The following is a 26715-nucleotide window of genomic DNA, read 5'->3' as shown; positions in this document are numbered from 1 at the left end:
GACACAGGGTGGAGGTGAGCTGGAGAGAGCGAGGGGTGAGTTCTCATCCCGGCTTCTCCCTCACTCACGGTGTGGCCCTGGGCAGTCACTGTGTGCCTTCATCTCACCACAGACTCAGTTTCCCTCTGTGTAAGATGAGCACAGGGAGGGCAGGATGGAGTGGTCAGAGCACCTAGGCAACAGCTGTGGTGGACGCCCTTCCAGCTCTCCTCTCCTTCTGGGTATGAGGGAGGGTCACTGTCCCACCTTCACAGTTAGGAAGGGGCCGTGTGACCAGTTCTGGTCAGAGGATTATGAGCAGAGGTGGCATATGTCATTTTTGGCCTGAAACATGTAATTGTGCAAGACCCTCCAGCTCTTGGCCTGCTGTGACCACCGAGGATGTTCCTCTGTCAGTCAGTGGGCCTGATTAATGACACGCAACACTGTGATGCTTTCTGATGTGTCACCTTGTTAGACTGAATGACAGTCCCCATTATTTAATCAAACACTGAGCTAGGTGCTACTGTGAAGGAATTTTGCAGATGTGATTGAAGTCCCTAATCAGTTGACTTCAAGTGGATCAAAAGAGATATCATCTGGGATGGGCCTGACCTAATCAGGCAAGCCTGTTAAAAGAGGGCTTAGGCCTTCCCTGAGCTCAGAGACTCCGAATGGCTCATGCCAGTAGAGTTTCAGTCTGCTTGTGATCGTCCTTTCCTGCCTGCCTGCCTGCTCTACAGACTCCCAGCTTGCTTAGCTAGCCCCACAACTGTGCAAGCCAATGCCTTGCAATAAATTCCTTGCTATATTACTGGTTCTGCTTCTCTGGTCAAACCTTGACTGATACGGAGACCCCCATCAATCCATGATGGAGACGTAGTGTAAGTGAAAAATAAGCCTTTGTTGGGTTAAGCCCCTGCGACTTTGGGGTTAATTTGTTACCACAGGATGATCCAGCCTAGACTGACTACCACAACAGCATTAGTGGAGCCCTCAGTCTCTCATATCTTAACGAGCTTACACATCCATCTCCTACTAGACTGGAAGCTCCTTGAGGCAAGGCCAATGTCTGTCTTATCTTTTAATCCCCAGAGAAGACCATAGCACTGAGTATGTAGTGGGCACTCTAATATGTACTGAATGAGTCAAACCCACCGTGCTGAGCAGCATCTGGGCTCTTGGAAGGAGGCGCAGGACCGATGTAGTTTGAATTGCCTGGTGTCTAGCATGGTCCCAACACATGCAGGCACATTGGCCAAAACTTTCTGATGTGACAGTCCACTTATTCTATCCATCTGCCTCACCTCAACCCATCTAGATACAAAGTCTGAAGCTACTTGGCTTAGTGCAAAGAGTTCTGTAGTCAGAACTGTGTTAGATTCCTGATTCCACAGCTCTTGGGCAATTTACTGAACCTCTCCAAATTTCAGTTTTCTCATTAAACAGAACTGGAGGTTTGTTGTAAGTATTAAATGCTCAGCGTATATTACTATATTTAGCTGTGCCATGGCACACACAAAATGATGCTTCTTGAGATGCCCTAGGGAGGGCCTGGCCTATCATTTCTATTTGTTTGCTGGCGCCCATAGTTGAAGTTGTCAAAAGTAAGAAGGAAGAGCACAGCCCCACTGTCTCCTTCATGGACCGCACACAAACCTGTATTTAACTCACACCACACATGTGCATTCACATGTGCGCACACCCAGGACAGCAAACAGGACACGGGGCACGTGCAATGACGTTTTCCAAATTACCGTTTCCATTCTCAAATCTGGCTCTGATTTAAACTCCAGAAGGACCATTTTATTTTATGTTCCTAAGAGCCGGTGAGATACCCACTGCCCACTCAGAGCAAAGGTCCCCACACGGTGGTTTGATTTTGATCTGCTTTTCATTTCTGCCCTCACCAGTTCCATTTTCCAAAAGCAATTGGCCGTAGGCTATGAAAAATGTGATTCTTTTTGTAGACCTTGGTTTAACCTCACAGGATTCTCAACATTATTTTAAACAATAATTTCCAACCCACTTAAGCACCGTAGCAGTGTCTGAAATACCTGCGTTACCTTATCCTCAGCATTTCATCAAATTAAAAAACATATCTTAATAATTCATTTTGTTGGAGACAGTTCTCTGGGTGAAAAGTCCACATTACAATATTTTTCTTGTGTATGCCCCGCCTGCCCCCCATTACTGAGGGAAAGTCATGAGGTTTCTTTTTCTGGATCTTCCACAGTGACTGTCCTGATAGTTACTTTCGAATTGTATTTGACTGGGGGCCAGTGACAGAGCATCCTACCCAACTCTGAGTACCATAATGCTTCCCTCTTTAAACATTTTATAAACTCAAAGAATATTCCAGTCAGAAAAGGCTTACAGATTATTGGACCCAACTTCATTTCAGAAATAGGAAAATTAGACTCATTTAGGAAAATAGACTCAGAGAGATGAAGGGACTTGCCCAAGGTCACACAGCAATTAAGTTTCAGAATAGAACAAAATCCAGATTTTCTCACTCCCATTTCAGTGCTCTTTTGACTATCTGTACAATGACTAGACTTTCTGGATTTTCCAGGACAGTCCTAAAGGTCACCAAAGTACACTTATGCCATTTGCCTCCAATTTAAAGTTTATAATATAACATACGGTCACTTCATCTTCTCTGAGCCAGCAAGTTCTACTTCTTCTCTCCTAAGAGAACGGTTTCCCAGTTTATCTGTGACCCGAATCCACTGACAGCTTTTCCTGCTGTAGGAAGTGTTAATAATGCTGGGGATATGCCATCACCCTGGGAAAACGTGGAAAAGCACTTCATTTGGGAAGAAGGACAAACCATTTCCGTGCCTGGAATGCCCTGTGGAAGGTGCAGGCTGATCAGGGGGAGAGCAGGTGGGAGAAAATTCAGATGTGTTATAGGGAAGCCTGTTCCTTGATCTGCTTTAGAAATGGAAATTACCAGCTCAGGGGCTCACATTCCAGCCCTCTCACTGCTGTCGAATAAAGGTCTCATCCTTCTTTCAGCCTTCAAAAGAGGACGGGCCAAGGAGGAATTGGGGAGCCTCCCAATGGATTGCAGCTCCCATGAGAAGGTCCCCAACATCACCCCCAGTGGGCTCCCCCTCCGGCTCCTGCAGATCGACCATCTGATCAGCACAATTAGCACCTTATTACATCCTGCCCTCTTCTCACTGTCTGCCCAGCACGATTTAACCCTTTATTAGATCAGCATAAATGCAGTTACATAGAATGCTATTTTGCTCCCTGTTTCATGGCGATGTCTTGTCTCCCCACCTAAATCAGGCAGGAATTTTGTCTGAGTTTTCTTCTGTGTCTCATGGCATTGGCATTGTGTTGGGCATGTAACAGGAATTCTGTAAATTCTGTTTGCTGCGATGATTGACCACCTGGAAGTATCATCCCCAAATACTGGGACTCTATTTTGAAGCTGCCATTTCTCTATTTTGGTCATTAGATACATCATTTGTCAAAACAGAAACTGTACAAGTGGAAAGAAGTAGATATCACTCTTGGGGTCACCCACCTCTTTTTGAAAGTTGAAATCAACCCTTGGGCTCCATCAATTTCCCACAAAACCCCTGGCCCTCCTCCCACCCCTGGGCCGCAGGGTGGCTTCTGTTCTGTTTTTGGCCTGGCCTTGCCCCATCAGGCCCTCCCGGCCTCCCCCTCTGCTGGGTGCCTTTCCTGTACTCAGACCCAGTGGCTGACAGCTGGTTTGGGGGACTGGAGGAGAAATGTGGGCATGCTGAGTGTGACAAGGGGGCAGGCTTTGTCTGGGGGCCATGGTGCATCTCCACTGACCTTGGAACTGAGCGACTGGGGACAACCGAGGGGAGGCAGTTTCCTTCCCTCTCCGGGCTGCGGCTTTTTAATGTCTTCTTTGTTGGTCTGGGCCCCTGGAGACTGAACTGAAGGGAGAGAGTTTAGGCTGCTCCCTCCCTCCCGGACAAAATGGTGCATGCTTTTCCTGTTTAAACAGGGCACAGTTGTGAAGTAACCTGACTTCGCACACACTAAGGCCCGGCAACGGCTGCAATAAATCAATAGGAAAATAGAAGCTGCCAGTTAGACTAAACAAGTACATTTGCAAAGACGGCTAGCCCTCATTAATCACTCTGACAGTCCTAAAAACACATTTCCCCTTTAATGACTGTATTTGGATAATCAGTGCTTTTTCCTCCTCAGTCAGAGTTTGAGTAACAGACAGCTGGTGTTATTACAGCCATTGAGGAGGGAGAGCTGGGATTAGGGTCGAAGGAGAGCCATCCACTGGAGGTCTCCTCCAACAGGGTTGGCTGCAAAGCCGTTGTTATGCAATAATGAGGGGAAGCTTTGTCCTGCCAGTTGATGGCTCCCGGGCAGCCATGTGCAAGTTCCCCCCTAAACCTTGACACCCACCTGCATTCGGTGCACACAAAAGCCTCGTGCTGGGTTTTTTCAGCTTTGGCACGTCTAACCTGGGTGGGGGGGGGCAGGAGTTTCTCTGGCAGAGAGGTAAGAAGATGGGTCGATGAGATTTGGCTTTGTTTCCTTGAGGTGACTTTGGCTTTCAGGAGGAAGTTTGAATCCCAGCACATTCCTCTTTATAAATGATGTAACACATTAATGCACAGCACATTATGAAAATGGTAATTCAAACCCATAGTGCTTCAAATTAAACCATACATTATCGGATGCACTCAACCATCTATTTTGCAAAAAGACAGGATGAATGAGATCAAATCAAACAGAAAACTGGAGTGCAGCTTCCCCTACAGAATGATTAATAATGTGCAGAGCCACAGGATTATTGTAAGACGGGTTCCACAGTAACCCAGACATCCCTCAGGAAGGAGTTAGTTCATATACAGAGAGCATGCCAGGGAGGGTGATAGGTACGGCTGCCTAAAGATGGTGAAGGGCCTCCCACCTCTCACCTGGGCTACGCATTTCTCAGGAGGTGGGTTTGGGGCGGGGGGATGACTAGGAAGTTAAAAACTTAACACCACGCAATTCTGTTTGTGCCAAACCTACATTTGGGGTTGAGTCTTTCCCCTCCCTCTCCTCCCTTCCTCCCGCTGCTGCCCACGAGGCCACAAAAATAACCAGGCAAGAGGTGTGAAAATATGACCTGCAGCCAGGAACGTCCAGTGTCTCAAGTTCCAGCTCTGTGGCTTCCACCCTTCCTGGTGCCTTGGGAACACAGGCCCCATTTCTGGCGCCTGGGAGAGATTAGGAGGAAGAGGGGGAGGAGGGTTAGGAAGAGAAGGAGGTGGAGAAAGAGAAGGTGGAGGTGACTCTCAAAGAAAAGTGTTGCTAGATGAATTAATCACACAAATAAGCAGTGGGTGGGGGAGTATTACGGCTATTAGAACAGCAACCTGAATGAGAATTTAGCTACTCAAAGTGACAAACTCCCTACCAGCTAGTTAAAACAGCCATGTTTCTTAGGACTGGCAACCATTTATGGTGGGGAGAGCTGATATTTCAGAGTGAGAACTGGGACATTGCAGACTACAGTGCCTGCCCTTTGGTGTCACAATGATAGTTGGGGGCAGCCGTTTCCAACCAGGCCAATGGGGCATCCCTCTCAGGCTGCAAAGGCAGCTAATACACTTTCTGGAGGAAACACAGTCCTCTGAGGAGTTTCTAACCTGCGTTCTCATACCTCACATGTAAGCCAAGCAGCTATAGAAGTTTCTTTTGCCATGTGGTGAGTTTGCTGTTGGAAATCTTCAGTCTCTTCCTTTCTCTGGTCCCAACAAGAAGACCATAAAATTTAAGAAAGAGAAAAGTTTGTCCCCCTGCAGAGGGAGCAATTTCCAGCAGTTTTACCAGGCGAAAAAAAAAAAATATATATATATTTCTGAAGGAAAGGGGGGGAACTTGAGAAGAAGGGAAGATGGGAAAGAACCAACAGCAAACAAAACAGAGAAAAAGCAAAAATAAAGCAAGTCCTTACATTGCAGATCTTTTAAAGATTCGGGCCAATTTAAACTCCGAGAAGTCGGATCAGGATGATGCCCTAGGAAGACCCAGGGCGACTTCTCCAGCCCGTTCAGCCTCTCCCTGACTCGGTCCAACGACTGTGCCCAACGACGCCAGCAGCCCAGGTCCGTTCCTTGGGACACACGTAGGGTCGTGTGGTGGCCAGCACTGACATTTTCTGTAGAAGCCTGAGGTTCTCCCGACTAATGGAGGAATTTTGCCCAGAACCAAAGATATAGGGCCCCAAACCCCAAACCCCACAAAATCCTGTTAGAGGATTTAACGCTGAGGTTCAACCCCGAAGGGATGGTGCGGGGACGGGGGGCCCCGCCCTGCGTGCGCTTCTCCAGCGGAGTTTGGCGTCTGCTGAAACGGCGCGGCATGAGAGCATCTCTCCGACCCCCTCCCGCACTCGACCTCGGATGTACCGACGTTTCGAAAGCGCGCAGTTTGCGGAGCACGAACTACCTAATAAATCGCATTCCTCACAGCAAAAGCAAAACAACACAACAGCAACCACAACAGATCCCAAAGCCGCGCGGGGCCGACGCGGAGCAGCGCGACCAGCAGGGGGCGAGGAAGGCCCTTTGGAAGTGCGCCCAACAGGTGGCCCCGCGCGTCCTCGGTGCAGGTGGCCGAGAGCCCGCGCGCCCTGGCCGGATGCTCCCCGAGTGGGCGTCGGGCAGCGGGCACCTGGGCGGGGCCGGGCTCGGCGGGCGCCCCCCGCACTCGCCACCCGGGGAGGAGTGAGTTAGCACGACAGAGGACGGCTCAGGCCCCGGGGCTCCCCTGGAGAAGGGCGGTCTCCGCAGCCATCGGTCCTCTCCTCCGGCCTCGGGGACTCCCCGTGCAGTGGGGAGGTGCCCTGGTTCTCGTTCGCTATGCCAATAAACGGCACCCTAACCCTTGCCTGCTCGAGGATGCAGAAGCCAGTGTCAGTGGTGGGAGCTCAAGAAAACAGGGACCGAGAGTGGCCTCGAAGTCCCGAGTGATCGTCGCGCCTTCTCAGCAACCCCCACACCGCGTTCAGAGAAGTCTCTAAGGGCGCAGATGACTGCGGTCGACAACCCAGCTGTGTCCTTGGGGAGCGCTCTAGCCTTGCGAAGCACCCCTCTCAGCAGGCGCACCTGCCCTTTGGTTTCATGGTGTCTGCAAGTCACTGTTAGGAAACAGGAAATCCTTCGCATTTAGAGTGGAAAGCGCGGGAGGAGCCGTCGGGGCTGGCGCCCGTCGCTCGTCTTTCTGCCACCAGGTGGCGCCAGAGGCACGTTGTCTTGGCACTCCCGCAGGTCTCTGAGCCCTGCGTCCTGGATCCCTTCTCAGCCCCTTGCACCTCAAACCTAGGCCCAGAGGAAAATCCATCTATACACTCCCTCCACCCTGTCCCCAGGAAATGTCAAGGCTTTTGAAGTAAAGCTGGGAGCTAAATAGCCAAGTGGAAAAAAAAAATAAAGGCGGTTTTATGTTATTTGTAATGCGTTGGCAGAAGTTTTTTCTCCCCCCTTTCTTAAGGAAAGGCATTAAAATCGTCCTTGAACGGAAATCTCAGACGGAAATCATAAGGTATTTTAAACAAGAATAAAAAAGGGGCATCTGCTCCGTGGTCTGGAAGTGGGACAGTGGGTGAGGCAAGAGAGAAACACACCACGGTGTGAATATAGCCAAGTATTCCATTTATTAACAAAATAAGTCTTACCAAGGGAAAACTCTATTCATCCCAACAGGCCCAGCAGCCCCGCGTTGCTGCGTGAGCCCAGGAGGGAGGGACGATGTGGGGAGAAGACCCAGGGGCCAGAGTCTTCAATCCCAGTCACTGAGGGAGCCCATGGAAGCCCCCCGCCAACTTTGGGGACTGTCTTGGTTCAGGCCTGGGAGGGGGCAAAGGGGCTGCTGCGATCCATATGCTCCCTGACTCCCCAACCTTCCCCCAACGGGGCTAACAAGGTTGTACTGCCCTGCTGATATCACCACTGGTCTGCTTTGGAGGGATCTAGCAAGAGTCACCAACCCGCCCCTGCCACCAGGAGAGGGCCCACTGCCCCAATAACAGAGAGATAAACAATGACTATAAAAGCACTTCGCAAAATATAAAGAGCAAAGTTTCACACCAGCAGGCCTTCTAAGGACTTTTAATTGAATAAGATGAGCCCTACAGGCCCCCCTCTGTGGGCAGTGTGACCACCAGGTGTTTGGGGCGGGGAAGAGTCTGGAAGGTAGAAAGTTTCTGTGGGAGGCCATCTGGGCCCCTCTCTCAGGGGGAGCCCGCTGGTGGGGTCAGGGCTCAGAGCAAGGTAAGGGAGCAAGGCTCTAATTTTGGGGGCCAGGGCACAGACCAAGGACCCGAGGAGAGGGTCGCAGGGGAGGACTCACAGAACAGAGTTCAGGGTCACCAGAGCACATGACCCCCTGCCATCGAGGCCACTCCCTGCACCCCCAAATGCATTACAAAAAAACATTCTCCTCTGTTACTCGTACAAAGGAAAAAACAGAACCTCAAATGGAAGGAACAAGAAGGAATGAAGGAGAAAGAGGGGAAAAGAGAAGGGGAAATGTAGTTTTAACGGTTGAGAGGCATGCAAGAAACTCCCCAGGAAGGGAAAACAAAACAAATAGAAGAACCCCAACTCTCCCTCCTCCCCCTAAAACCAAACCAAAAAAAAAAAAAAAAAAAAGAAAAAAATTTAAAACTTACATCTAAGAAAAAGATAAAATTAAAAGAAAGGAAGAGGGGCAGGGAACATGTAGTTATTTGTGTGATTAATATTATTATTGGGGGGAACACAGACTTTTTGCATACCATTGACTCGTGTGGGCCGATAATGCACTTATATTCCCAGCTTGTAAGCTAACATTATAGTAAATAAATACACAGTCCGGCGAGGAGGGTCTGGGCGGGGACGCCGGCAGGGACAAGCAGTAGTGGAGGCTGCAGCGGCGAGGCGGTGGGGGAAGGGAGGCGGAGCGGGGAGGAGAGGAGGGTTGGGAAGGAGGCAGAACTGTAGTTACTGGTATCCGAGCGCGGAGGCTGAGGCTAGTCTCTGTCCATACAGCGCATATGGTGAGTAGTAGGGTCCAGCTGTGGGGAGGGATGGCACGGCCAGGCCCCCAGCCGTGGATAAGTGGCTCTTGCCATAGGGGTGGTACCGGCTTAGCCCCAAAGTGTGTGGACTCCGCAATGACAGCGACCCGGGGCTGCCCGGCGCGGTGGGCGGGGGTAGGTGCAGATGGCAGGAGGCGGCGGCCGCAGCGGCCGCGGCGGCGCTGCCCAGGCCCGAGGCTCCGGGGTAGGCGGCCAGAAGTTTCTCCGCGCCCGGGAGGGCCGTGTGAGTCCGTAGGTGGCTGAGCAGCTCTTCCGAGGTGGCGAAGCGCTTGTCGCACGGCCCGCTGGCCGCCACCCAGTTGCAGCTGTGCGGCAGCGGTTCGTTCTGCAGCATGAAGCCGTAGGTGTAGAGCGGGTGGCCCGGGAGCGCGGCCTGGGCGGCGCTGGACGAGAGCGCGGCGGGCTGCAGCGGGTGCCCGGGGTACACCAGCGGGTAGCCCCCCGCCTTCAGGCTGGGCCCGGCCGGGTCGTGCGCGCTGCAGGTGGAGCAGCTGGAGCCGCCGAGGTGCGAGGCGCTGTGGTAACCTCCCAGGCAGTAGGGGTCGCGGCATAATCCCTGCAGGAAGGAGGGCGGGGAGGCCCCGGTGAGCGGGCTGGAGCTGGGGGGCTTGCCCGGAGGCAGGCCCAGGCCCCCCGAGAGCTGGCCTCCCACGAGGCCAGACTTGCTAGGATCCAGGCCAGGCACGAACTGGGACGGGTAGCCGGCGTAGGCGCCCACGATGGAGCCATGGTAGCCGATGCTGGAGGGAGGCAGCGGGAACACCGAGTGGCCTGGTTTGTAGGGTGACACCGGCGCCACATGGCCAGCCCCCACCAGCGCCGAAGGCGGCTCCGACTTGCGCCCGGAGGCCCCGGCCTCGGCGGCGCCGCCGCCGTGTGCGCCGGGCTCCCCACCGCTGCCGCGGCTCACGGCCGCGGGCTCCGGGCTGGGCTTCGGTTCCTGGTCTTTCTTGTCCAGCTCCCCGCCGGCACCCCCGCCACCGTTCTTGCAGTCAGAGTGGTGCGGAGAGCCACCCCGGGAGCCACCGGGCGAGGACGAGGACGACGACGCGGAGACCGGTGCTCCGTGCGGGGGAAAGGGCGTGCAGGAGGCGCTGGGGACCCTGAAGCCCGCCTTGTCTCCCGGGGACAAGGAGGACGAGGAGGAGGTGGAGGACACCGAGGAGGAGCCGCTGTCTTTGCGGGAGTCGCCGCCTCCGGCGCCCTTGGAGTAGGGCTTGAAGCTGGACTTGTCCTCGGCCGGGGAGTCCCCCAGCTGCTTGAGCGCCGCGGACGCGGAGGCGGCGCCCGAGGCCGCGCGGCCGGGGTCCTTCTCCGCTCCCAGCCCGTTGGCCGCCGCCGCTACCGAGTTGAGCTTGGACGAGGGCGGCGGGTCCGGCTTGCCGATCTGCGAGCAAGTCTGGGCCAGCAGCGCCAGTGGACTCTTCTTGGCGTCCAGCTGTGGGAGACAGTGGCAAGAGGAGGGAGATGGGGGTGAGACTACGAGACCGACGGCGCAAGCGGGGGTGCCTGGGGAGCTGGGGCGGGGGGCGCGGGGACCACGGTAGGCGGCGGGACGGGGCGGGAAGGCCTTGGCGAGAGGGTCTGAGAGCGAGGGCCGGCCGTGCGGGGCGGCTGGGCGGAACAGCGCTCACACTGCCCGTCGGTGGGATTCCCCGCTTCCCGGGGGCCCAGAGTGCGCCACAGGCCCCGGGGAATGGGGCCTTGGAAGCAGTCCACCCAAGGCACTGCGGGAACATGGTGACTTCTCTGGAGTTGAAGCTGGGGGAGAGGCTGTGACTCCCCCTTCCCTCTAATCACCCCCTTCTCTATGTCCAGGGAAAAACTTATTCCTTCAGTTTGGGGAACTTCGCTTGGGACGGGTTTCTGGCGGTGGCGCCGCGGGTTGGAGTGAGGAGAAGCGCATTCTAAAGCGCTAAAGCGAGGGCTGCCGTTGGCGCTCTCTTGGTAGCCCCTCCCTCCCGGGGAGGGCACCCAGGGAAGTGGGAGGAAGAAAGACCTGGGATCGGGAGTGCCTGGGCGTAGTGAGCTCTAACCGGATGGGACAGAGGCGGAGTGGGACGGGGGCGATCGAGCTTCAAAGAGACCAAACCAGGATGGGGGTGGGGGGCGGGAAACGCCCGGGCGATATCATCTCTGGCCTGGAAACTGGGTGCCCAGAGGAAAAGTAAAGGACCCATTGGAGACTCCAAGAGCAAACCCAATCGGAGAGAAAACACGTAGCTCCGCAGGGCGAGCGTGGAAGGGGAACCTTCCACGGTGAAGCCTGGGGAGAACCGGGTGGGCTCTGATCCCTCTGTTCTCCGTCTCTCCTCACTCCGTCCGCCAGCGTGGCCCGACACGAGCGTCGCACCCAGCCCCGGGGCGCAGGGAGCAGGGCCGTGGACCGGGCCGTGGTGGGCGCAATGGGGCCGGCGCTGGGCGGGCAGCGACCAGGAGACTGACCTCAATGGGGCTGACGGGAGTGGAGGACAGCGGCTGCAGGTACTCCGGGTGCAGGAGGTGGCCGGTGTGAGCGCTCAGCATCTTCAGGACCCTGATAGGGAGCCGGTTCGCCTGGCGCAGAGGGTCCGCCGGGGGCAAGAGGGACACCGCCGCCGGCACCGCCGGCCTCTTCCCGCCGCCGCCGCTGCCGCTGCCGCTGCTTTCGGGTGTCCTTGGGTTAGATCCAGCGGGCGAATCGCTCATTTGGAGGAGGCAGCGCCACTGGGGGGGCGGGGAGGGAGGGGGAGCACCAGGGAGGCGAGCTCCCGGGGCGGGTGGGCTCGCTCCGCAGCGTCGGGCGCGGTGCAGCAGTCGCTGCGCCTCCACCCCTCCTCCACCGACGCCGCCGCAGCCCCGCCGCCGCCGCTAGCCCCGGCGAGCAACACAAAAACCTTCGCCTTCCGCGAGCCGCACGTCAAATAGCCGCGATCGGCAGCCACACTTCAAAGGGATCGCCGCGCCCGCCCAATCGCAGCTCTCGCCGGGACCCCGGGGCGGGGAGAGCGGCGGGCGGAGGCCGGCGCCGCCGGTGGGAGGGGAGAGCCTTAAAGGGGCCTCGCCTGCGCGCCGCCGCCGCCCCGGCCTTTACCACCCGCGGTACTCCTTCCCTCCCCCACTGGGCCGCCCTTGCCCTGGGGTCCCACGGAGGACGAGACTTCCCCGGGACCCTGGGCTCTGCGCCCTACCCTCGGCTGGTTTTCCTTTCGCTCTCTCCTCTCCCTTCACACCGCCGGGTGTTGTGCTGGCGAGGGCAGTGACCCGCCGGCCGAGGGTGTCTGGGGTGGGGTGGATTGGGGTCGGGTGGGGGGTAGGAGCGCGCGGCGCCGGCTCCGGTACTGCGGAGTCCAAGCCGCTCCCAGAGGCCGCCTGGGGGCGGGCCGCGCCTCCAGCGCCCCAGCCCGGCTCGGGCTCTGCTCCGGTTCAGCTCTCTTCCCCTAATTGGCTTCTCCCGGGAGTGCTTGCTTGGAAGCGTCCGAGCGTCGGAGGCGTCCACGGTTCTCGGGACGTGGCGTAAGCCGCTCCAACTACTTTGAGCCAGTCCTGTCCGAAGCCTGCAAGTTTGAGGACTCCCTTCCAGGGTGAGATGGTCGCGATGAAGCGCGGTACCCCTGGCTATACGCACCCCCCGACGCGCCTGGGGCGCGCTGGCCGCGCGCTGATTTATAGGTTCGGTGTTTGGGTGTGTTTCAGGTTTGCTATCGTATCCAGTTTAGAGGCGTAAAATTCCTGCCCTGCACCGCGCCTAGTTGCTATTTTGGGGGAAGCCGGGATCACTGGAGAGGCCGGTATCCCAGAGGAGGGGAGATCTCTCTTTAGGTGCTGCAGGTCGTTACAAACTCCAGAGATGCGCGGCCCCTCCCCCCATCCTTCTTGCGAGTGTTGGGGGGAGGGGTAATGCACTAGCTTTTCCCAGGGAAATTTCGGAATAAAAACTTTTTATTAAAAATAACAATACCCTCTTCCCCCCTCCCCGCCGCGCGCCTTTCGGATAAAGTGTGCGTTGCCAGATTCGCACTTGGCAGAGATTTCACCTAGTCATAGTCCTGACATTAAAGTTCCCGGTCCGCGATCGTCAGAAGGTTAAGCTGGTCCTTTGTGCGCCGGCCTCCGGCGAGACCAAGTCTCCGTGCTCTCGGCGGCCAGTGGAGGCGCGCTGGTGACACTGTCTCGCTTCGAGTACCACTTTCCCAGCCCCAATCCATCACTCCGATTGTCAGGCCTGTCGCTCGGGGCACATTGCTCCAGGACTACCCGTCCCCGACTCTGCCGCGCCTTGAGACAACATGAGAACCCAAGATGGGGATAGGTGATTTCAAAGGGGCTCTTCAAACAGAAAGAAATAACTATCACGGAAATAACAAATAGCAATCACGAACCTTTATCATGCCCAGTGAAGACAGCAGACACCACTCCCAGGCCATGACAATCATACACTAAACTAAATCTACTCCCTGGATCCGTGCTGATTTTTGGGGCAGTATGAGTGGACCTCTTAGCAATACACAGGTTAAAAAAAATGCCAAGGGCTGCCCTGACTGGGAGATGTCTTTCATACTGCAGCAAGAGGGATACAAGCAGGGGGGGATCCCATTTATTTTATTGTGGTGGTCTCTATTCCCTGCCCCCCCAGCTCTTCTCATGCCAGCCTCTGTGAAGTCTGACATTGCTGTCACTGCCAATACTACATTACAGGGCTTCTTCAACCTACAGGGCCGTTCGGCCTTTGGGAGACTGCTATGCGGACAGCGAACAGGAGAGTGCCTTCCAGAGTGGAAAGGGTGGGCCTTTGGGGCACCTTGGAGGAGGAAGAGCTGGGAAGAGGGGAGACCTAGGGGACAGTAAAAGATGAAAGACTCCTTCTTGATTATTGTAACTAGCCCAGCTGTGAAAGCCTGCCAAGAAAGCCTTCTAGGGCCCAAGCAGATGTGTGTGTTAGGAATGATTAATTGGAAATCAGTTGGGAGGAAAGGGGAGGGGGAGAGAGAGAAAGGGCATTTAGGAATTTGGAAGGAAAAGAGGAGCAGGAGGCAGCAGAAAGGAGAGAGGAGAACAGAGGATGATGGAATGTTTACTCTCTATTTGGAGAGGAAGAGAGAAGAAGAAGGTAGTGAACGAATGAAAGAAAGGGAGAAAGGAGGAGGCTGGGACAGGATGGCTTGTGGTGGCGGGTGGGGAATTTGCCTAGGTAATAATATATTGTCCTTTAAAAAACCCCACTCCCTTAGCTCACAGCAGTAATCACTGATAGGAACAGTGGGCGCCAGACAGCGTGGAGGTGGAGACCAGACCTGGCGTCCCCCTACTCCCACCACATTGGAAAATGCTAACAAGGGAGTAGGGACACCCTTCCCTTTGGGGTGCTGGTAAGGGCAGCAGGGCTCCTTTGCCTGGCTCCATCCATTTGCCTTAGGAGAGAACATGGAACACCATAATTAGCCAGGCCGGAAGCCTAATTAAAAGACAGCTAGAGGAATATTACAATCAGGATCTGACATTCACTTAGCTGAACCTCTAACCTATACAGAGTCCTAAAAGGGGCCCTAGTAGTCTAAAGCAAGGACAGCTTTCAAAGGAATGGCTTGTCACCAGAAGAGAATAAGGCTCAGTATTCAGTTGGGCCAGGTTTATTGAGGGCCAGCTGTAGGCAGAGCATGTGCTAGGGGTGTGGTTAAAAAGTCCGTGCAAGACATTGTCGCAGAGGGTATATGGCACACGACCTCCCCTTGCAGAAAAGTGGCAGATGTATGATTAAGGGGTCTCCATCTATCCAGGCCCTTCTCAGATTGCCCTGGGAGTGAGCAGCACCATTAAAATAGGACAGGGGTGAGCGCTGCTGGAGACTGCCCCGTGCCATTGTGGTGAAGAGTAACAATTCTGTGCTGCTGGAGACTGCCCCGTGCCATTGTGGTGAAGAATAACAATTCTGTGCGTGGGGCACTTGATAAACATCAGGTACTGTTGTCATGCCCATTGACAACTGAAGAGAGGGAGGCGTGGAGAACTTAGTCCCTTGCCCAAAGTCACATGCCGGGTGAGTGGCAGAACGGTCACTTGGGGTCTGGGCTCTGGGAGGCAGGCCTCTGAACCATGATGCTGGGGTGGTCCCCGGCAAGCTAACCTCCCCAAGCTGTTGTTTCTCATGTGCAAAACGCAAGAGTGGCCACCTCAGAGTTGGGAGGCCAGAAGCAGACAACGCATGTCACACGTTTAGTGCTTGGCACTACGAAAGGCACAGGTAAATGAGGGCTGTGGTCCATGCATCATCTGTGGGGCAGTTGCTCTGGAGAGCAGCCATGGTGCCAACCGATCCGGAGGGCACAGACCAGAAGACCCAAGCTGTCCAAGAATTCTCCGGAAATGAGGGTCACCCCCTCCCCCAGCCTCCAGTCAAATCTGTCTTTTAAAAAAATGCCCCCACAAGCCATCAAGAAAATCCTTTAGGAAATTCTGAATATTTATAGATTTTTTTCCACGACTTCAATTTACAGAAGATTCGCCACCCAGGAAAAAATGCCTGAGTCAGGTGGAGAGCTAGAGGTGGGAGGTTTGTTGTGTGGGGTTACCGCGGAGCTTTCCATCCTCGCTGAGGCAGAATTGCCTGAATGATCTGCTCTCTCTGCATAACACTCAAACCCTAATGGCAACAACGTGAAGTAATATCTCACTGGGTAACTATTTACATTTTTTTTTAAAATAAGCTGTAAGAACTCTGAAAAGTCTGCCTCATAGAGAACTTGGTTTTCCTCCCTGGCGCTTAATATCTTTCAGCGGCTGGCAATTACTGTCTTGGCCGGGAGCCCTGATTTCGCGCACTGCGCTCAGGGCACTCGGAGGCGCTTCCTCCGTCTGCCCCATCCCCGGGCTGCAGACCCAGCTTGGGCATGAGAGGGCCAGACGGGCAGAGGAACAGTGGGAGCAAACCAGAACAGCCAGCCTTGCAGGGAGCCCCCTTGAGTAGCTCCCTCTTCCATGTTCTCATAGTTCTATTATGTTCTATTATTACACTTATCACAGGGCATCTGTCATTGTTTGTTTACTTGTCCACTCTCTCACTGGACTGCGAATGCTGCTCTATTGTGCCCATCCTCTTTGTATTCTTATGGCCTAGCAGGGTGTTTATCATCCTCACAGTAGCCAACACTGAGAGCCAGGCAGTGTTGTCAGCACTTTGCATGCATTACCTCATTTAATTCTCACAGAAGCCCTATGAGGTAGGTCCTGTCATTACCTTATTACCCCATTTCGTAGAGGAGGAAATGGAGGCACAGAGAGGTTAAGTAACTTGCCCAAAGTCCCAGCTGCTAAGAGGTGGGGCTGGGGTGTGAATCCAGGCAGTCTGAATGCCATACGTGCCCAATAGATGTTTGTTGATGAATGAATAAGAATTTTACACAGAGAAGGCTATTGATTGATTTCACACCTCATCAGATTCCCAAAAAGATGCAAGGCAGATGACTTTGTATATTTCAAAATGTTACCTGTATAAGCTGTTCAAGTATCTTTTCCCAAGTACATGTTTGTGTTCATCATCTCGCAACAATTTTCTGAGTTATTTTGGGCAGGTGTTTTTATCCCTTTTGATGGATGAAGAACCGGGCTCTGAGAGCTTCTGGGGGAGTCTGAAGTCACACAGCAATGCTGGCAGAGCGCCTGGAAGAGGCCTTCCTGACTCCCTCCTGGTTCTATATCACTGCTGATTGCCTCGTGGATGAGGAGGTACCTCCTTTTGATAAAAGATGGAGGAATTAACTACTTTTCCTCCCTCTAGAATTTCCTTTGGAGATGTGGTGGGAAGGAGGGGACAAAAGGAGATGTAGACCGAAGCTTATCTTCCAGCCTGTGTGTTTGATCCGGGTCCTTGAGCAGGGTGCTTTGAAGAGTGGTTTCGTTTATCTGCTATCAGCCCTCAGGGAGATAGGCAGGGCTGGTGGGGAGAGGGGGATGGGAGGAGGTGAGCTTTTGAAGTTCTCCTGCCTTCATCTGCCCCGCCCCATACATCAGCCTTAGCCCTGGGCATTCATCCTTGACTGCTTTGTTCCTTTGGGCCTTCGAGTTTCTGGGAGATTCCTCTTTTAAGTTGCAAATACTGCTGGGAGGAATCATACCTTAGTAATCTGCCAACACCTCAATTGTGATTAGCAGACAAAGAGTGTTTCACCTAGGGTAATAATAACATTTATTGAGCACTTACTGTGTGCCAGACTTTGCTCTGAGCTCCTTACATATAATGACTCAGTTACTTCTCACAACAAACTGATGGGGTGGATACTGTTATTAAGCCTGTCTTATAGGCCCAGAGAGGTCAAGTAACTTGCCCAAGTTACACAGCTAGAAAGTGGCAGAACCAGACTTCAAATCCCAGTAGGTGTTTCCTGAGCCAGTCTCCTGAGTGCGGTACCGAGGGAGAGGGAGGCCTAGAGCAGGGAGAGAGCAGCAGGAGAAACTGAAAACGAATAACTTGAATCGTTCTCCAGGGGTCTGGTCTTCGCAATTGGGATTTTCCTTTCATCTCCAGGAAGGAGAATATGGTAGAGAGGAAACTGAGGCACAGAAGGAAGTGACGGGAACATTCATTTAAGTAATTCATTCTGAATTGAATTAATTCATTCAATTACTGTTTATCAACCACCTGGCAGGCGCAGGCCTGAGCTTATTCCGTAGCAGGTAAGGACAGGGAATCCAGGCCTCCCACTTCTCTGATATGCACATTCCCAGCTCCTGAAAGGCAGGACAGCCCTTTCTTTTGGGCATCTGTGTGCTTCTTTTGCAGATGTAAAAAAAAAAAAAAAAAAATCAGGAGGCCCTAACTTTAATCCTGCTTAGTGCCCTGTAGTTTAGTTACTCACTGTTCTTAAGTGCATTTACTCAGAGTTAAATTCAGATTCCACTAACACTTACTGAGCACCCTCTGGGTGCTAGTGTGAACCCTTCTAGGTGTGCTCAAGCACTGTCTCTCATGTGGGGGTGAGGGGAGTCCACGAGCAGAGCGGAAGGCCCCTGAAAAGGAGGCAGGGACCATGCTTACCCAAACGTCCTGTCCCCATGCGCTGAGCTTCCACCAGCCGGAACCACTGGGCACCGCAGTCCCTCTAGAAGACCTTGTTGAGTGTCTCAGCTGCACAGGGGTGATGTCACACCTTCTTCTGACCCTTCTGTGGGTTTCAGCCAGTTGATGTTTCTATGATCCTTCACTTCTGGTGGATAAGACTCAACTTGCCAAAACTATGCCCCTTTCTAGGCCCAACTAGCTGGGATGTGAGCTCCAAACTCATTTCCACAAACACAATTAGAGAAAAGGGGAGAGCTGCTCAGGCAGTGGCTCAGTTATCACTGGCTGTATTTGATAAAACCAAATTCCAGGATGTCAGAACAATGTCGAGGAGTGTTTATTTTGGTGGCTCTCTGCCAACCTCTGCTCAGAGAAGGAAACCTGAGAGGCAGGGTCCCAACCAAACTGATGGCCAGAAGTATAGAAGTATAGTGGTCCATTTGGAGTGGGGGTTTATATAATAAGTCCCCTTTAAAAGTGATTTAAGTGATTTTTTATTTTATTGAAAAATGGGTTTATTTATTTATAATGAAGTGCATTCCCGTGGCACCAAATTCCAAAGAAAACCTCCCTTTAGCCATGTAGTTTCTCTCCCCAATGCACTGATGCTATGAGTTTGTTTATCATCCATCCTTCCCGAGATATTTCGTACTTATATTAGCAAATACACATATATTCTTTCCCTCTTTTATACACAAATGGTAACACCCTATACAAACTATTCTGCGCTTGCTTTTTTTTGTGTGTGTGTGTGTGAGGAAGATCAGCCCTGAGCTAACATCCATGCTAATCCTCCTCTTTTTGCTGAGGAAGACTGGCTCTGAGCTAATATCTATTGCCAATCCTCCTCCTTTTTTTTCCCCCAAAGCCCCAGTAGATAGTTGTATGTCATAGTTGCACATCCTTCTAGTTGCTGTATGTGGGACGCGGCCTCAGCATGGCCGGAGAAGCGGTGCGTTGGTGCGTACCCGGGATCTGAACCCGGGCCGCCAGTAGCGGAGCACGCGCACTTAACCGCTAAGCCACTGGGCTGGCCCTGCGCTTGCTTTTTTTTTTTAAAAAAATTAATATATTTTGGAGGTTGCATCATGGGCTTCTGTGTTTTATGTATTTCTTTTTTAGTTTCATGGCATTGTTACATGGATGTGCCAAGTTTATTTGACTAGTCTCCTACTGGTGGACATTTAGATGGTTTCTATTCTTTTGCTCCTGCAGTGAATAATCACATATATATATATATATGTGTATGTATATGTATTTATATAATATTATCATTCTCCATGTGTGCTAGTATAACTATAGGATGAATTCCTAAGAGTAAAATTGCTGGGTCAAAAGCTATCTGCATTCAAAACAAGCCCCTTGTAAGAAAGCTGGTAGGATGGCCGTGGAGTGAGTTAGAAATTCACCAGAGGGACTTGGGCAGGAAAACATGGGAAGCACCTCTGGGACCTTCTGGTCACATTCATTTAAAGAACTTCGAAGGCTCATTAAGAAGGGGTTCCATTTCCATCTTTGGATTTAAGAAAATGTGCATGTTTCTCATACTTTCCTCCTTCTCCATCATTTAGTAGGAGGAGAACAAGAAGGAGAGAAATAATCAAATCTGGCCTAAAAGAATCCACGATATTGACAAATACATATTTTAATATAGCAAACTTTCCAATAAGTGAACCCTAACAAGAACTCTGGATTATCTAGACCTTTTTTGTTCATTCTCATGAAAAGGCAAAGGTTCATGACAAAGACGATACACTCAGTGGTTTTGGTGGTGTCAGCAGAGGTTCATCTCCAGTCCTAACCATGAATTTCCAGAACGAGGTCTGTGAAGTACTGGAAGACATCAAATCATAAATCAAGAATTATTGTTAGTAGAGTGTCACCAAGGCAGTTAAGTAGTCTTCATTCTGTTCTTATTTTTATTTTTGAATAGGTCTTACCTACAAATTGAAAGGTATGAAACGCTATGCATATATGAATCAACGAGAGTTGAGATGATGAGTTTTCTGCTTTATCAACCATTTGCCAAGAAAAAAAAGGTGCAGCAGAACATCCTATTGCCCAGGCACTGTATACGTGTAGCTTCTTGTTGCAAAGACTCACAGCCTGAGTCCTCCTTTTGTCTCCTCACTTTTAGTCCTAGACCTGGGCCTCCTGGGGCCACTGAGTCAAGGCTCACTTTTGTTAGTGACCTCAACCCTGTGACACTGGGAAGAAGCATGGGACTGGGTGGAGTGTTGAGGGACTCGAGGAATCAGGATAGAGTTACATTCCAGGCTGTCTAAGGTGAAATTCTAACATCTTGAAGAACTTTCATCAGGCATCCTGAGGTGCCCCTCCATGTCTCCCAAGGGCTGTCATTGATAAGTTCAACACAACCACTTTCTGCCAGGCTGTCTTTGTTTTTCTCATTAATTTTTTAAAAATAAATAAATCAATGAACAAATGATTAAAAAAAAAAAAAGACCCAAACAACTCAAACCAGAAAAGCTACAGTAGTTAAAAACCATGAGGCCACATCAGGCCTGAAGGGGCTCTCACAGGTCCCTTTCCTCTCTCTAAGCTGGGTGAATTTTTCACCACTGCAGTCAAAATGCATGATGACAATCTTATTTATGACAGGAGACATGTTTTAAAACAGTTGTTTTAAAACAACTGACAGAGCTGCAAGATGGGAAACGACAAGAAAGTGTGATTTTTTTGGGGGGGTTGAGAGGGGGATAGGATGCTGGCAAAGGAGAACAGTATTTTCCTTATTAAAAGTTGGAATTCATCCTTTATTCGTGGAGTGAATAAAAAAAACATCCGTTAAGAAAGCTGGGGTAGGGGCATTGCATAATGACAGTACTCAGAGGCCTGGGCAGTTGGGCTTGGAGTTGCCCTTGAACTGTTTCTTAGGGGCTCTCTCAAAAGAGACAATGCTGTGTAAAGGCAGTGTGGGGGCCAGGAGAAAGGTGAACTCTGCTCCCAACCCCACCTCTCCCTGTGTGATGTCTCTACTCAACTCAACTCAACTATAGCTCTGCCCTTGACATGATGCTTCCCAGTCTAGTTAGAGAATGCAAGCTGGACACCCTCAGAATGGCAGAACAGTACAGGCTGTTGTACAGATGGCTAAACCCTGTGGGTTTAGGGAAGAGAAATAAAATTTTCTCACCTGTGTTTGAGGAGAAATCTCTTTCCTATGGCCAACAACTTGAAGTTGTAATCTTTCCCTTATAGCTGTTCCTCCCTAAAAGTCTGGAGAGAAAATTATAGAAGATGAGACCTTCCCAGGCTTGACGCTGACCCCACCGGAAAGGAGAAACAATCAAGAGAACAAAAATCAAGAACAATCAAGACAGTACGGAAAAGGAAGAATGAATTTGGGCGACAAAGAAGATACTGTCATCACTGTAAGAGAGAATTTAAAAAAAGTCTCTGGAGGTGGTGGCTGGACCCAGGGCATGTGGGACTCCTGGCACATCTTCTTAGAAAGGTTTTTTCTTTTCATGGTTTGGGGGCCTATGTGTGATGGGAAGGATTGACCAGAAGTAGCTAATTCCATTGAAGGATCTTTGACTATTTCTCTCCTTGTTTTCTAGACATGATCATGTTGATATGGGATCCACTGGATTAATTCAACCAGCTTGTCTCTTCCCAGATTGGGTAGCCCAGGTCTGTAAGATCCTGCACCCAGGAGCCTGCCTATGCCCAGTGGCAGGGCTGGGCTGCCCCCTGCCCCTTCAGCTCAGACCTGGGCAAGATGGATAGTTAAAGCATTTGGTCAACTTCCTTGGGGACACAAATTCAGACTTTCTTAGAACACACCTACCCCCTCAACCACCCTGCAAGCAAAGCAGGATATTGGTTTTTTAAACTCCAATATATTTTGCCAAATAAGAGAGTGTTAATACCCCTCCCTCCCCACTCCGCATGAATTGGATTACTTAAGGCATCTTTTCAGAGCCGTCAGCAGTTTAATAGAGGCAATAAGTCAGGGCTGCCCTTGTGTTTTATTTTTCTGCCAGTATTTAGTTAATTAAAGAATGCAAATTAAAACACCTTAATTTATATAATATCAATACCAACGCCTTAAAACATTTGGCATAACTGCTCTGGCACGTCCCTTACATAAACTCTCCAGAGCAGTGCTAATAAAAATGAAAAAGGTTGTAAATCAAATTTAATTTATTCATCTTCTGTTTGGTACAAAATCATATGCCAAAATCCAGTTATTTATAAGCACCTCATAACAATAGGCATTTTTGTTGGTTGCCAACGACAAAAAGGGTTTTTCCCAGGGATGTGTGTTTTAATTTAGAAATGTCTCTAGGTACATCTATTTTCTGGGCTCTGATCTCGAAAATTTATATTTTTGCACCCTATCTCCAGAAAAAAAATAGATTTAGATATTGAAAAACATTGAGCCTAAAAACATGGCAACATTTGCTCAGAAAGGCACCTGCAACCATCTATATGGAGAAAGATATACATACGTCCCATGGAGTATGAATCTTCAGGTGAGATAAAAGCTTGGTGATTTATATCCGATTTCTTAAATATTCCATTAAGAGGATTATTCGCAGGAGGCTCCGATACAGACAGCGTCGGAGGAGATTGGGTGTGCTGCTGCTTTCTTGGAAGCCTTGGAGATGAACCACATGTACGTGAATGAATAGCCGAACACCCATTTTCATCCCTCCCCGCCTTTGCTGGTATATCTTTCTTTGTCTGGCGGATTTGAGCGTAGAGTACATTTTATTCAGTCCTAGAGGAAGAACAGTGGGCTCCATTCAGGGGTACTGAGGGATGGCATGCTCCCTCTGCTTCCCATGGCAAAGCTCCCTAATGCAATTGTCCTTTGAAACTCCCTTCCTCACCCAGCTTTCAGCTTCCCTCTTTGCTCAAACAGGTCTCGGGGCATGTGGGAGAGTTGAGAAAAGCTTTGGAAAAGCCCTCTCTACCCTGATCGCGTCCTTAAAAACCCGAGCAAATTCACAAATACAACTCTCTAGCTAGCCCATGGCCTCACTACTTGGGAGGAAAAAATCCAGTACTATACTATACCCTATTTTTTTCATTATCTTTTAACATGAGCATTACAAGCTTGGCACAAGAGGTAGAATATTGGGGTTCCTCATTTGGGGAAATGATGCAGAAGTGGCATGTGGCATCTTTCTGTGACCTGGGACAGTCATGGGTCCTGGGCTGCCACTAGGTTGTGAGGATACTAATACAAAACCCCAAATAAAATACATTCAGGCGGTTCCCTTTCTAATGTTAAAAATGGTGATGCAACTTTTACATTGCTTCCATTTGGAGCTAATGGGATGCCCTCCCTAGTCTCAGATTCATTGCAATAATGATCTAGAAACTTACAATTTGTCAAGTAGATGCTTCTTTTTGGGGGGTACCAAGCAGAGCCAGACAAGGTCTTAGAAAACTTAACTGCCCCCCCCAACTCCCCTCTACCCCCTCCACCCTATAGTGACTCACTGGGTCATGGGAACAAAGTCTGGTGTGGCAGACAACCCAGCTTGAGGGGCAAGCGGAGCTTCTGGCATTTTGTCAGGACACCTAGCATCAGTTTCTCTGCGGCGGGACTGGAGGGAGTGCTGTGGGCAGTTCCTCGGGGCGTCCACGCAGAGCCTGTACATCCCCACGTGTGATCGTGGGCATACTCTTTCTCACTTTTTCTTGCTATGTGCCATCTTTAAAAGCTAATTTTTACCTTTATATTTATTTATACCCCTTGTAGCTCCATAAAAGATTTCAGGTTGCTTACAATTCAAAACATAGATACAGTAAAACCTGAAGCCATTAACAGAAAAGTAACAAGATCAGAGCCAAGTACAAAGGAGGAGGGGGAGGAAGAAGCAGAGTAATTATACCAGAGGGGGAAAAACTTAGATTAAGGAAAGCTAATGCAATTGAGAACAATACCTGGCTCCTAACTCCCTGGTAGCTTGGCGGGCAGCTGCCAGCTATTGTAATAACTATGGATTATTGCACCTCAAAGGCAGGTTTAAATGCCTGCTGAGGGCTCACTGGATCTGTGAGCTTGGTCAAGCGACTCCATCTCTCTGAATCTCTGTTTCCTCATCTGTAAAATGAGGATTAAGTCACCCACCATAGGATTCTTGAGAGAATGCCATTCCACAACGATGACAGTCGCTCTCACTTAGCACGCACTGTGTACAGTTACTCTCCTAAGTGTTTTACAGACATATATTTCATCAATTCTAAGATGCATTTTTTTCACATTTAACATCTCTGACACTGATTTAAAAAGCATTGTGTCACAGATTATTTCGTAGCATTTTTTTTCTTTCTTTCTTGGACCTAAAATAATGATGCATTGTAGATTAGATGGAATATGTTATTAACTCATTCAACCCTCCCAATAACTTTAAGTGGTTTTTTTGGCCCCATTTTACAGATGAGAAAACTGAGGCACAGAACATTTAAATGACCTGTCCAAGGGCTACAGCTGACAAACAGTGGAGCTGGGATTGTGATCCTAGGCTATTTGACTCCGCCACTACACTATCCTGCCTTTCAAAAAAAATTTCAGCAACAATCATTTCAACAAAAATTTCACTCTTGGGCAGTGGGGATATGAGATGAAAAGACATGTAGTTGCCCTAAAAGATTAGACTCTCCAGTGAAGGGAACCAATGTGTAAACAAAGCATTGTATCTCAGGCATTAAGTGCATCAGTGGAAATACATCCCAGGCACAGAGGCAGAGAGAGGAGAGATGATTGGTTTCTTGTAAGCCTCTGCCCTAGTGCTTAGCTCTGTAGCAGAAACTTCCCTTCCAGCAGGTCAGGAGAGACGCATGTTTCCTTGTCTCTGAGAGGAGTCTGTTGGGTGGACCGTCAAATGATAGCCGATGAGCAACCTCAGTGGACACACTCCAACAGCAGAGAACAGAAAGCACAGGCGCTCCTATGGCCGTTCCACCTATGAACACAAGATGAGAGCTGGGGGCAGCAGGTCTTAAGGGAGCATCATGCTCTCAGGCAAGGTTTGGAAGTGGCTTTTGGAGCAGAGACAGAGGGAGAGTTTTGGCCTCTCATTGCTAGGCTGGAGGCTCTGTCCCTGGACACCCAAACCAGGAGGGTGAGGAGCCAGGGGAGGACTTGAAAAGGGGAGCACGAGGAAGGGAAACAGGAATGACCTACCTGTTTGGAGTCAGCAAGTGCAGCTTCAGGAGGAATGGACCAACAGTCACTGGGATGCAGTGAGGGGCAGTGAAGGGAGGAGCAGACTTGGAGGGAGAATACCTGAGTTTGGGACCAATTTTGCCTCTTGGGAGCACGTTATCCTTTTAGTTTCAATTTTATCTTCTGTCTAATGGGCATAACGACGTTGCACTCTATCTCACACAGTTGTTAAAAGATCAGTTAAGATAATAGATGTGAAAGTACTTTCCAACTAAATAATGCTACGGAAATGTGAGTTATTATTGCTGTCTTTCCAGCCAGGTACTTGCTCTTTCATTTCCTTACTGGCTGTGTGAGCTTGGACAAGTTACTACAGGGGAAGCGAGAAAAGCACTGGGAGCACGGCTTGCCCACAGTCTCCGGCCATCACTAAAGGGACTTGACTTAGAACTCGAAGCTCCTCCTGGCTGGAGTCTCACTGACCCCAGACCTAGTGAGGAAGCTCGGGGGCTGCAGGAGCTCCTCTAGAGTTCAGCGACTCTGCCCCCAGATGGGGATGGGGTTCTCACCTTCATTACTCATTGCCCCCACTCCTTCAACCCCAGCCCAGCTGGCAGCAATGAGCTGACACTGTGAGCGAGCTTTGGGTGTATCTTCTTCCAAGAATAAAGGAAGTTCGGCAGCCAGTAAATCGGTACTTAACAAAACAAAGAAATAAAACCAAAGCAAATCCATTCTGACAGAACTTCCCTGATAAGGAATATTTTCTAATAGTTCGAACAGAATAAAACCTATATTATTATTATTTTTTTTGTGAGGAGGACCAGCCCTGATCTAATATCTGATGCCAGTCCTCCCCTTTTTTCCTTGAGGAAGATGGGCCCTGAGCTAACAACCGTGGCCGTCTTCCTCTACTTTATATGGGACGCCGCCACAGCATGGCTTAACAAGCGATGTGACCGTGCACGCCCGGCCGGAACCTGCGAACCCCAGGTTGCTGGAGCGGGGCACGCGCACTTAACTGCTTGCGCCACCTGGCCGGCCCCCAAACCTATATTATTAAATCATCTTCTAGACCAAACAAGAATGGGCCAGAAACCCCACTGGACCCGAGGCCCCGGCCTTAGCCAGGGGGGTCTGTGACCTGGTTCACTAGTGTGGCCTCCAGGAGGCAGTGGTCCAAAGATTCCCGGATCTGAAGGCCTCGCAGCCTGCAGCCTGGGAGGGGAAGGGAGGCTGTCCAGGAGGGGGAGGGGACCGGTGTCAACAGGCCACTCCGGGGACAGCAGAAGCCGACTCCACCTCTTCTGGCCTTTCCTGAGAGGGAGAGGGAAGGAGGAAGTAGGAGGAGAAAGAGGAGGAGTAGGAAGAGGCCTGGGAGCTGGGAGGGTGAAGCAAAGAGAAGGGGTTAAAAAGAGGGAGGAAGGGAGGAGAAGGAGGAAGCAGTGGGGTGCAAGAGGGCTGGAC

General features: G+C 50.9%; 1 protein-coding gene and 2 long non-coding RNA genes across 8 annotated transcripts in view; 1 reads left to right on the top strand and 2 right to left on the bottom strand.

Moving 5' to 3' along the window:
• Nucleotides 1–7616: 7616 nt before the first annotated feature.
• ZNF703 (zinc finger protein 703) lies at nucleotides 7617–12051 on the bottom strand. Its single transcript, XM_004428847.3, has 2 exons — nucleotides 11510–12051; nucleotides 7617–10502 (listed from the first exon to the last, which is right to left on the bottom strand). Exons 1-2 carry the CDS (start codon nucleotides 11750–11752, stop codon nucleotides 8967–8969), a joined length of 1779 nt encoding a protein of 592 aa, XP_004428904.1. The 5' UTR covers nucleotides 11753–12051; the 3' UTR covers nucleotides 7617–8966.
• A 352-nt stretch (nucleotides 12052–12403) lies between these two features.
• LOC147913357 (uncharacterized) overlaps nucleotides 12404–26715 on the top strand; it is a 50022-nt gene continuing 35710 nt past the window's right edge. For 2 of the 6 annotated variants that reach the window (XR_015548841.1, XR_015548839.1), the window contains exons 1-3: nucleotides 12404–16765; nucleotides 21321–21493; nucleotides 21683–22743. This is a non-coding gene — a long non-coding RNA (uncharacterized LOC147913357). Of the gene's footprint in view, nucleotides 16766–20031; nucleotides 20138–21320; nucleotides 21494–21682; nucleotides 22744–26715 lie in introns of all 6 variants that reach the window. The other 4 variants (XR_015548842.1, XR_015548840.1, XR_015548844.1 and 1 more) reach the window with 4 other exon arrangements.
• Nucleotides 19661–23511, bottom strand: LOC147913358 (uncharacterized). The gene is made up of 3 exons (XR_015548845.1): nucleotides 22577–23511; nucleotides 21256–21338; nucleotides 19661–19931 (listed from the first exon to the last, which is right to left on the bottom strand). It is a non-coding gene; the product is annotated as an uncharacterized LOC147913358 (long non-coding RNA).

Source organism: Ceratotherium simum, chromosome 28 (genome assembly GCF_057802395.1).
Source record: "Ceratotherium simum simum isolate JZ-2026a chromosome 28, ASM5780239v1, whole genome shotgun sequence".
Classification (NCBI taxonomy): domain Eukaryota; kingdom Metazoa; phylum Chordata; class Mammalia; order Perissodactyla; family Rhinocerotidae; genus Ceratotherium; species Ceratotherium simum.
The sequence above is the reverse complement of the archived record's forward strand: the minus strand, read 5'-3'. Positions and strand labels throughout refer to the sequence as shown.

Excerpts from the sequence above, each read along its gene's own strand:
- ZNF703 (XM_004428847.3), bottom strand. The coding sequence starts at position 11,752 with ATGAGCGATTCGCCCGCTGGATCTAACCCAAGGACACCCGAAAGCAGC. Across the intron at positions 10,503-11,509 it reads CTCCCGTCAGCCCCATTGAG|CTGGACGCCAAGAAGAGTCC; the intron begins GTCAGTCTCCTG and ends TGTCTCCCACAG.